At 32.9% G+C, this 12,500-nt stretch overlaps 1 protein-coding gene across 3 annotated transcripts in view; it reads left to right on the top strand.

The window, feature by feature from the left end:
* Window positions 1–12,500, top strand: part of LOC137655133 (probable sodium/potassium/calcium exchanger CG1090) — a 285,489-nt gene that overhangs the window by 234,551 nt on the left and 38,438 nt on the right. For all 3 annotated transcript variants that reach the window (XM_068389010.1, XM_068389008.1, XM_068389009.1), the window contains exons 5-6: window positions 6,969–7,156; window positions 10,611–10,834. In XM_068389010.1, the coding sequence (XP_068245111.1) occupies window positions 6,969–7,156; window positions 10,611–10,834 (412 nt within the window). The remainder of the gene's footprint in view (window positions 1–6,968; window positions 7,157–10,610; window positions 10,835–12,500) is intronic.

Below are 12,500 nucleotides of genomic sequence, written 5' to 3'. Positions count from 1 at the left end.
GGGTTCGAGTCCCACTTCAACTCGTCTGGGGATCGAGTCCCGCTTAAACTCGTTAGTTCCTTTTTGTCACTGCAACCTCACCATCTTTGCGAGCTAAGGATGGGGGTTTCAGGGGAGCCTATAGATCTCTCTGCTGAGTCATCAATAGCCATTGCCTGGCCCTCTTTGGTCTTAGCTTGGTTGGAGAGGGGCTTGGGCGCTGGTCATATGTATATGGTCAATCTCTAGGGCATTGTACTGCTCTATAGGGCAATATCACTGTCCCTTGTCTCTGCCATTCATGAGCGACCTTTAAATCTATAAACATAAGAAATCATTTCTCATTCAAAATTCGAAAAATGCAATAATGGCAAAAACAGGTAATGGTTCAAATTTCTCATTATTCTAGTTCCGTTTATTAACCCGATTAAAAAGAACGTTATGGACTATATTGATAAGGCCTTTATAGAAATTAATGGGAAATCTATTGCAACATGCAAATTGAGGTTGCGTACATGCTAGCATGTGTGAGTTTATTACATACTCTTTATTTCTTATATAATGAATTTAAAATGGCATCTTAATTAAGAAAACTGCCAGAAGTCATTAAGATTCTCAAGCTAATTGCAATTTTTGATTGAAAATTATAAGGGTTGTAAGAAGTTAAATCCGGTACTCACGCTTGAACTATGACACAATAAATTAAGCATAAGCAAGCCAAGTTATCCATACTATAGTTGAATTTATTTTCCTTTATATCTTCATTTCTCTTAGCTTTTCTTATGTCTTCATTTCTCGTAACTTTGCTTTTATATCTTCATTTCTCTTGACTTTGCTTTTATATCTTCATTTCTCTTGACTTTTCTTTTATATCTTCACTTCTCTTGACTTTTCTTTCATATCTTCATTTCTTTGAACTTTCCTATTATATTTTACTTTCTCTTAACTCTACTTTTATATCTTCATTTTTCCTAGCTCATTTTTTTAAGTCTTCATTTCTCTTAGTTCATTTCTTTAATATCTTCCTTTTTCTCAACTCTTCTTTTTATATCTTCATTTTTCTTAACTGATTCTCCTCTTACCAGAATATGGCAGACTACTACTATCACTATGTGGTTCAGCCAAACAGAAGGGCGTCATAGCAACGCTTTCTGTAGTATTGAAATAACCATGACGTCATACCAGTTCTCCTCTGTTGTTGTGCCAGAAAATAAGAGAGTTTCTCTTTGCTCGTTAATTTCCTTCTCTTTTGTTTCTCTTTTTTTTCAAATACAAAACTTATCTTTTGTAAGTGCGTGTTAGCCAAACGATGTGTTTGCCACAATCTACAATCTAATTGTACATACGTGGTAGATAAGAAGATAATTTCATATTTTACAAATTATTTAGAGGATATGATACAGAAAAAGATTCCTTTTCACTCGACTTAAAAAAGGGTGCTATTGTAGCACAGTAGAAGTCTCTTTCATTCCACTTAAAAAAAATCTCTTCATTGACAATAATTCTTTTAATATATTTAATTCTCGTTGATTACTAATTTATTTTTCAATTGAAACGTCTCATCCTTTTATTTTTAGTACAGAGAATGATATATTGGCACAGTCTTTCATATTCCTTTAATACTGTTTAAAGGTTTTTTGAAGGCCGCTCATGAATGGCAGAGGCAAGGGACAGTGACAATGCCCTATAGAGCAGGACAATGCCCTAGAGACTGACCATATATCATATGATCAGCGCCCAAGCCCCCTCTCCACCCAAGCTAGGACCAGGGACAGCCAGGCAATGGCTGCTGAGGACTCAACAGATAGACCTATAGGCTCCCCCAAACCCCCCAACCTTAGCTCACAAGGATAGTAAGGTTGCAGACACTAATAGCACAAACGAGACTGAGCGGACTCGAACCCCAGACTGGCAAACACCAGGCAGAGACGTTACCAATCAGGCCACAACAACCCTGTTTAAACTTTAACAGCCAACTGCCACATCTAATTTTAGACAAAAACTTAGTATGTACTAAATTCCTTATTCCAGTTCCTGGCATTAGTTTCTGATCACTTGTATAAGCGTCTGTGACTATCAGTCCATAGGACAAGAGTTCAAGCCCAGTTCAAAGCCTGGGGTCCTTTTGAGCTGTCTATGAGCAAGTTGAGAATGTTCATAGATCTATATGCTGAATCATCAGAAGCCCATTGTCTGGCTCTCCCTGGTCCTAACTTGGTTGGTGAAGACATGTCACTGATCATATATGTGTATATATATATATATATATATATATATATATATATATATATATATAAATATGTATGTATGTATGTATGTATATATATGCATATATATATATATAAATATATATATATATATATATATATATATATATATATATGTGTGTGTGTGTGTGTGTGTGTGGACTAAAACGGCTGTATTTATGGTTGTTGTATATATACATACATGCACTTACAGGAACATGCAATTATGTATGTGCGTTTGCATATATATATATATATATATATATATATATATATATATATATATATATTGTGTGTGTGTGTCCGTGTGTGTATGTAAATATCGACTTCAATGGCATTTGATATCGAACTCTACATCCGGGAATTTATATCCATAGGAAATTCATTTGTGGTAAATGCATATAGCTGGGCAAGGATTCGAACCTATACCCCGAGTCGAAAAAATGCTTCCAGAGACCACTTTACCAATAGAGCTATCAGTGGATATACATTCCTTAAGGTAGAATTCGGTATTAAAAGTCATCGTGGTTGATATTTATATTTACATTGATCAAAATCATGAGTGTTAGTGATACACACACACACACACACACACACACACACATATATATATATATATATATATATATATATATATATATATATATATATATATATGCATATGCATATAAATATTGAATCTAAAGATAATGTGCGAGGGAGAGATAAGAAGTCTTCCAAACAAAATCTACCTTGTTTGTTTTATCTCTGTTCCTCCTCCCGTATCTTGCACATCAATAAACAATGCCTCTTGTTTGCCTATGCCAGAAACATCCTTTAACACTGTCCAAAAGAAAAAAAAAAGGGAAATCCCCTTGAAACTGGCGTTATTGATCTCCGGAACAGATTTAGAAAGCTTCGTCGTGGAAGGAGACAATCCGAGAAGTCTCTCTTTATGGGCCGTCAAATGTGCTGCCTGATCCCTTGGCGATCTTATCAGCCTTACAGGGAAAGGAGGAGATATAGGAGGTGGGATGGGGGGGGGGACATATAAAAGGAGGAAGAGGGGAGATAAAGATGGCAGAGTAAAGAGGAAAAATATGGGTCCATTCAGAAAAGCATTATCCTAATGAAGGAAGTTAGAAGGAAAATGCACAATTTATGAATTATGCACTGGCTACAACACCACTTGCACTTAGTCCGCAACCACTACAACATTTAGAACGCTTCCATATTGCTAAAATCACTGGCTAGTCTATCAATAGCAAATGCTGTACTATACAACGTTTACAATACTTCCAGAAGGCTAAAATCAGTGGCCAATATATTAATAATCAATTATCATATGACAAACTAAGCAGATAATACAAAGTCATACACAGCTTTGGCAAAAAGTCAGAACATCTAATTCAGAAAACCCTTTTCTAGCCCATCCAGGTTTTCACCTCTTAACATCTGTTATAAAACCGTGACCACAGAAAGTTGACCTCATCAGCTAATTTCTTCTTAATTAAAAACGGTAAAGACAATAACATTGCTCTCTCTTTGCTTCCGTGCACACAAATATTGGCGTCGAATTTAGGATTCAGAATGCAGGCAGTTCGGCTGCCAATGAACTTATCATGTCTTATTTATCTTGGTGGTTGACCTCAGGAATTTCTGAATTGTATTCATCCATCGTTGTTTTTTCTTCTTTTCCACCGAATGTTTTGCTTAAATATTACTCTATTCAATTAGTAACTTTTCCTTCCTCGTTTCTAGGATCTTTTGATATCTATTCTTTGCATGGCTACTGGAATAGTCTCTGCCTGGCATTCGCCAGACAGGGGTTCGAGTCATGCCCAAGCTCGATAATTTCTTGTAGTGTCTGCAACCTCACTATCCTTATGAGTTAAGGATGGGGGTTTTTAGGGAGCATATAGGTCTACCTGCCGAGTCACAGCCCGCCCGGCCTGGGCGTTTATTGCTGAGCACTCTCGAGATAGATGACCGTAGGCCTGACAAGTGTAACTGCGGGAGGATCCTTGGGTGGGGCACTCCACTTGTCGGTGCCCCTCTCCCCCACACTACCAACATGTAATTTGCTGACTGCGTTCCCCCTTACCTCTCTTCGGGGGTCGAGTGCCTCTCATGGCTGCCAACTTCTCGGAATCGGGCCAGTTATTCCCAGTCATTTTTTCTTCTGGCAAACTGTCTAAAGAGTTTTGTATCGCGCTCAATACGTCTGCTAACGAGCGATTGTCATCGAACAAATAACCACATGAATACGGGTTTACTAATCTGTGAATATGTTTACGTGCAATTGCTTTTTTATCACCTTCTGGGAGATTGGCACTCCGGGTAGCAAACGAATCACAATCCCGAAAAATGCGAGCTGCAAAACTAAGAACGGATTCACCTTCCCGTATTTTGGGTTTGTAATTTTCTTTTGTCTCCCTTTCTCCATCAGGTAAGGCATACTTTGCAGGAGCATCTTTCAGCAATCTAATTACTTGAATAGCTTTTTCTCTTTCCGACCACCCATATGTGGCTACTTCAAAGTCTCTCAAAAACACTCCAATCAATTGAAACCCTTCGTTAGGCTGCTGATCATCAAAAGGTCTAACACTTGCCTGGAGTTCTGGCAACTTTCGAACTACGATTTGTGTATCTTCACTTGGCTGTGCATGTGTACTTTCACTTGTGTGCGTTTGGACTTTGTTTATGTACTTCGAATATGCTGTGGTTGCGCGCCGCGCCTCTTCTCGTTCAACCAAGAATCTGTTCATTAACTGTTCTAAGTTTTCTAACTTATTTTCCAATTTTTGCGTTCTAATTTCCTGTCTATATTCTTCATCGGGAACACTATATCCCACTGCTCCTTTGTTCTCATCTCCTGCAGTAGCAGTGTCTGCTATGTTAGTCCTTGTGTATCTCGTCATCTTTAACTTTTATTTCACCAGCTCAAAGAACAACTTCACTCACAACATAGACAAGCAGACGTATTTTTACACCTGACACCAATATGACCCATGTAAATGGATAATGAGACGTCAGAATATGGGTTTTCTTCATTTATTACAAAGGGTTCGTTCGTAAGTACACTGTACACAACTATCCTCTCAGGTGAAGGACTTGTCAACTCGAGCGCCCAAAGGCAACTAACTCCCTTCACTACCGAAATGCAATCTTGTACAACAATATGCTGAGATATAGGTTTTTGTGGAATACTCATGAATATTGAGTCCATTTACCTTGACGTACAACACACGTCTATGTACATGAATTAGGACATTATATATATATATATATATATATATATATATATATATATATATATATATATATATATATATATATATATGTATATATATTTATATATATATATATTTATATATATATATATATATATATATATATATATATATATATATATATATATCTTTCAGGTTACGTTCAGGTAGGGGAGAGGGAGTAGTCATGCCCTGGTCAGAGGGATACCCTGAGTACTACACTCGAAAACCTCAATCTCCCAGAAATTGCCGAACTACCATGTTGTAGTTAGGAAAGAAGGAGGGAGTGGAAAAGGTTGAATCTGTATGACTGTGTGTGTGCATATCTATAAACTATGAAGAATCTGCTTGGTTGATATACATTTTGGCTAACTTGAAAATCCTTAATGAACCTTGTTTGAAATTAATGGTCCTTGATATAATTTCAAGTGATAGAAATGTAAACTATTATTTGATGTTAATTTTAAAGGGGAAATATGGTGTGATGAACTGCGTGCGTGTGTGTGTGTGTGTGTGTATGTGGGTGTGTGAGGTCATTAATTTTTTTATCTAGGAAAAGATTATTCATTTCTTTATTTCTTTACTTATTTGTTTGTTTAGGCATATCATTTACGAAGTCCCTTTTCTTTTTTAAAAGAACATTTATGTAGAAATTAAGACTATTTAACTTTGCGAACGTTATTAATCCCTCTATTATGAATGTTTTGATAAAAAGTTAAAATAATGTGTGTAATAAAAATAAAATATTTTGAAGACTTATTAATTACAAATGTTGATTTGAATAACAAGTGTATCTTCCAGCGAGAACTAACTCGATTTAAATGAGCATTGAAAACTAATCAAGATTCTGAACAGAATCGAATCCTAAAGGACTTTGTGAATGCCATTTCAAAACTAAAACCTTCATTTTACAATTTATTTTAGAAGTGAGACCTAAATATGTTGAAACTCTCAATAGAATCTAAATCATATTAATTAGTGTAACCCAAAACAAAGTGAAAACTTTCGAAATTGGAGTTAAAAGATTCTTACATACATCATACATATACCACGGCACTTCCCCCAATTTTGGGGGGTAGCCGACATCAACAAATGAAACAAAACAAAAAGGGGACCTCTACTCTCTACGTTCCTCCCAGCCTGACAAGGGACTCAACCGAGTTCAGCTGGTACTTAGCATTGGCTTAAAATTCTTCAAATTGTTTTGAATATTACTTCTCAAAACACTATGAAATACAGATTCCATAACTTACTTTCCATAACAATGAAACTTAAAATATTAATTATTCTACCTTTTTTCAATTCAAAATTCTTTCAAATAGAATTTTATCAAATGGAACTCATTGTAATTGAAATATATTCAGTATTGCCTTGTGATTTTTCAAATTGTTTTAGATATTACCTCTCAAAACACTGAAATACAGATTCCATAAATTACTTTCCATGAAAATATGAAATATGAAATTTTCGTCATTTTGTATTCTTCCAACAGGACGACATAGGAATCAGCGGAGTGATTGGATCAGCTGTCTTCAACATCCTCTTCGTGATCTCAGTCTGTGCACTTTTCGGTGGACAAGTGATCATCATAAACTGGTGGCCAATGATAAGGGATTCGACCTTCTACTGCTTTTCTATATGTGCTCTTCTCATAACGATATATAATGAGGAAGTAGCATGGTAAGTTTTTTGGTCCTCTACGGTGGTAGTTTAACAGACTTTTTTTACATTTTTGTTTTTTTTATGCTCTTCAGTGGTAGTTTAACAGACTCTTGTTATATCCTCTGCAGTGGTAGTTTAACAGATACTACTGTTTTTTATCCGGCCCAGTTGTAGATTAACACTGTTTTTATCCTCCGCAGTAGTAGTTTAACAGACATTTCTGTTTCTATCCTCTGAAGTGGTAGTTTAACACTTTTTTTTATTCTCTGCAGTTGAAGTTTAGCAGACTTTTTTTATCCTCTGCAGTGGTAGTTTAACAGACTGTTTTTATCATCTGCAGTGGTAGTTTAACAGATTGTTTTTATACTCTGCAGTGGTAGTTTAACAGACTTTTTTTATCCTCTGCAGTGGTAGTTTAACAGACTTTCTATCCTCTGCATTGGTTGTTTAACATGTTGTTTTTATCTTCTGTATTTTAGTTTAACAGACTGTTTTCTATCCTATGCAGTGGTTGTTTAACAAATTATTTTTATACTCTGTAGTGGTAGTTTAACAGATTGTTTTTATACTCTGCAGTGGTAGTTTAAGAGACTTTTATCCTCTGCAGTGGTAGTTTAACAAACTGTTTTTATCCTCTGCAGTGGTAGTTTAACAGATTGTTTTTATACTCTGCAGTGGTAGTTTATCAGACCATTTTTATCCGCTGCTGTGGTAATTTAACAGATTGTTTTTATACTCTGCAGTGGTAGTTTAACAGATAGTTTTTATACTCTGCAGTGGTAGTTTAACATACTTTTTTATCCTCTGCAGTGGTAGTTTAACAGACTTTTTTATCCTCTCCAGTGGTTGTTTAACATATTGTTTTTATCCTCTGTAGTAGTAGTTTAACAGACTTTTTTTATCCTCTGCAGTGGTAGTTTAACAGAATGCTTTTTATCCCATGGAGTGGTAGTTCAACAGATTGTTTTTTATCCTCTGCAATGGTTGTTTAAAAGACTTTTTTTTATCATCTGCAGTGGTAGTTTAACAGACTGTTTTTATCCTCTGCAGTGGTAGTTTAACAGAATGCTTTTTATCCCATGGAGTGGTAGTTCAACAGATTGTTTTTTATCCTCTGCAATGGTTGTTTAAAAGACTTTTTTTTATCATCTGCAGTGGTAGTTTAACAGACTGTTTCTTATCCTCTGCAGGTAGTTTAACAGACTTTTATTATCCTTTGCAGTGGTAGTTTAACAGACAGTTTTAATTTTCTGCATTGGTAGTTTAACAGATTGTTTTTATCCTTTGCAGTGGTAGTTTAACAGACATCCCTCCTTATTTTTAAACACTAATAAAATTGTTTCAATATGGTATCCTGTAACTCATATTCCTAATAAGTTATCTACCTCAAGGAGTTGTAATATCTTTATAAAAAAATTTTTTTTGAAATACAAGTTAATACGAAATTTTTACTTGAACAAAAAGCGTCCCGTTCTCTCTCTCTCTCTCTCTCTCTCTCTCTCTCTCTCTCTCTCTCTCTCTCTCTCTCTCTCTCTCTCTCTCTCCAGTAATTCGAAATGATGCAGAGCATAAATGGAAAGCGATAAGAGTAATTCTAAATAATGAGCTAATCCATTCAGGGTGTCGTGGCCGAGTGATTCAGTTTTCTAGTATCGATTTCAGGTAGAGTTCGTCTGCAAATTTATTATTATTATTATTATTATTATTATTATTATTATTATTATTATTATTGTTATTATTATTATCCAATCTACAACCCTAGATGGAAAAAGAGAATGTTACAAATCTAAGGGCTCCAACAGGGAAAAATAGCCCAGTGATGAAAGGAAATAAGGAAATAAATAAACTACACGAGAGTTAATGAATATAATATGAATTATTGTAAGATAAGTAACAACATTAGGAGGAAGAAGGTATGCAATGAAAAAATATCCAAGCCCCTGAAGCAGTGAAAGAAGATGCATCGGAGCCAATATTCTGCTTGTAAATTATGTATATATATATATATATATATATATATATATATATATATATATACATATATATGTGTGTATGTACATATATATATATATATATATATATATACACAAATATATACATAAATATACACATACACATATTCTGTATATATATATATATATATATATATTATATATATATATATTTATATATATATATATGTATACATATATATACATATATATACACATACACATAATCTATATATGTATATATATATATAGTAGTGCACATACGTTATTCTCGCTATTTTCTCTTTGTGAAATTATTTGGAAAACTTCATAGAAATTTACTTTGATTATTTTGTTCTATGAAGTTTTGTATCTGCCTTTAAAATAGAATTCCTTATACACATGTATCAAGAATTTTAGTTTATATTATATATGTACAGTATATATATATATATATATATATATATGCATATATATATATATATATATATATATATATACATACATAAATATGTATATATATAAATATGTATTTTATATATTTATATATGTATATATGTGTATATATACATATATACATATATATTTATATATATATATATATATATATATATATATTAATAATATTGCGCATACGTCATTCTAACTATTTGCTATCATTTGTGCAATAAACTGGAAAACTTTATGATAATTATGCTTTTATGAATTCCTTATAAATTTGTATTAAACGTTTATTTATTTATTTCGATCTAATGCAATGAAATACTATTTTTAAACATAGCATATTTCTTTCGCTCTTGATTCTTATTATATCTTTCTTCCATCGATCGATTTTATTTCTTGATATGTCTGAATGTTTTTATGCTTTCATTCACTCTGTTATGCATTATTCTATTTTGTATAGCCTATTCTGAATTTTTATATTTTATTGACAAAATTATTTCATATGCTTGAAATTTGCCAATAGAAATTCTCTCATATATTTGCAATAAAAATTTTATTCGTTTTTTATAGCCTATTCTAGATTGCCCTTTTTTCATTAATTAACAAAATTATTATTTCAGATGCTTGAAATTAGCCAGTAAAGATATTCACTCATATATTTGCAATAACATTTATTTTATTCTTTTTATAGCCTATTCTGGATTTCATTAATTAACAAAATTACTATTTCACATGCTTGAAATTAGCCTAGAAAGATATTCACTCATATATTTGCAATAAAAAAAATTATTCTTTTTTATAGCCTTATAGCTTTCCATTTTTTCATTAATTAACCAAATTATTATTTCACATGCTGGAAATTAGCCAATAAAGATATTCGCTCATATATTTGCAATAAAATTGTTATTCCTTTTTATAGCCTATTCTGGATTTCCACTTTTTCATTAATTAACAAAATTACTATTTCACATGCTTGAAATTAGCCAATAAAGATATTCACTCTTTTGCAATAAAATTTATGTTGATTTGTCTTCGTTAAATTCTCTTTTTCCCTGCAGGTACGAATCTATTTTCCTCCTGCTGCTGTACATCTTATACATAGTTATGATGTACAACAACACTCGCTTGGAGGCCTGGGCCAACACTCTCAACATCCCCTTCAAAAACGCCACCAGAGAAGAGAAGTCCTCCCTGTTCGGGACGAAGCCCGTTCCTCCAGTGGCAGACGGGGTCAAAGGTGAAGGAGGACTTGACTCCGAAAACCCTGCTATGGACGGACAAGGTCAGAGCCTAATAGTAACATCCTTATGTTTAAAAATTCCTTAATAAAGTCCTGTGTGGTTGTATAGGATAATAAATGAATTATTTCTTAAATGACGTAATGTTCTCTTACTGCCTTTTTTGTCCTATTTTCTTTTTTAGTCATGTCTGATATTGAAACACGAAAGCAATGACAGTAGAAAACAATAATCATTTGCTCATGTGTTGTACTTCGCCAGAACGTATTCTTGATAATTTACATGTATATACAGACCTATATATATATATATATATATATATATATATATATATGTATATATATATATATATATATATATGTGTATATATATACTGTATATATATATATACTGTATATATATATATATATATATATATATATATATATATATATTTATATATATATATTCAAAGTGGCTTAGTCACTGTCTATACAAGCTTGCCGACCAGGGTTCGATTCCCGGCCGGAGCCAAGCTCTTGTCTTTGTGTGATTTCGCCTAGGGCTCTGATCCCGAGGTCGTTAAGAGAATCCAGACATTAATGTACCAAAAATATATATGGCTTATTTGAATATGAAAAACACGTAAAAATTTGCAAAATTTATCATATATATATATATATATATATATATATATATATATATATATATATATATATATACAGTATATGTGTGTATATGTATATGGATATCTATCTATCTATCTATATATATATATATATATATATATATATATATGTATATAATATATATATATATAATATATATATATATGATATATATATATATATATATATATATATATATTTAAAGGTATTTATACTTAGAATATATATATATGTGTGTATATATATATGTTTATATATATATATATATATATATATATATATATATAAGTTTTTTTTCATTATTAGCATCGAGCTCGAATATCACTTCACTATTTCAGCTCTATTTCTAACTTATAATTTTGAATATTATCAAAGCAGTTCAATATATCTATTTTCTTTTACTCTCTAAACATTTGTTGTGACTCTGTTCAATAACAATCATTTTTGTAGCATTTAATTTGAATAAATGATTGATACACTTCATAAATTCATGAAGTTTGTATATGAACCGAGATGCAATTTTTAATGGGTTGGTAAATAAGTTTTTTAACTTATCCACACATTCACTCGTAATTGTACATCTCATCTTATAAGTAGTAGGTTGAACAGGGCAACAACCACCCTTTAAGATTCTACCGTTAGAGAGTTATGTGGTTTTTTGACTGGCCAGACAAAACTGCATTGGATCCTTCTCTCTGGTTACGGTTCACTTTCCCTTTGCCTACACATACACCGAATAGTCTGGCCTATTCTTTACAGATTCTCCTCTGTGCTCATGCACATGGCAACACTGAAATTACCAAACAATTCTTCTTCACTCAAAGGGTTAACTACTGCACTGTAATGGTTCAGAGGCCACTTTCCTCTTGGTAAGGGTAGAAGAGACTCTTTAGCTATGGTAAGCACCTCTTCTAGGAGGACATTCCAAAATCAAACCATTGTTCTCTAGTCTTGGGTAGTGCCTTAGCCTCTGTACCATGGTCTTCCACTGCCTTGGGTTAGAGTTCTCTTGCTTGAGGGTACACTCAAGCACAGTATTCTATCTAATTTCTCTTCATGTTTT

Source organism: Palaemon carinicauda, chromosome 16, assembly GCF_036898095.1.
Source record: "Palaemon carinicauda isolate YSFRI2023 chromosome 16, ASM3689809v2, whole genome shotgun sequence".
NCBI classification, from domain to species: Eukaryota; Metazoa; Arthropoda; class Malacostraca; order Decapoda; family Palaemonidae; genus Palaemon; species Palaemon carinicauda.
Note: the sequence above shows the minus strand (reverse complement) of the source record. Positions and strands in the feature narration are given on the sequence as shown.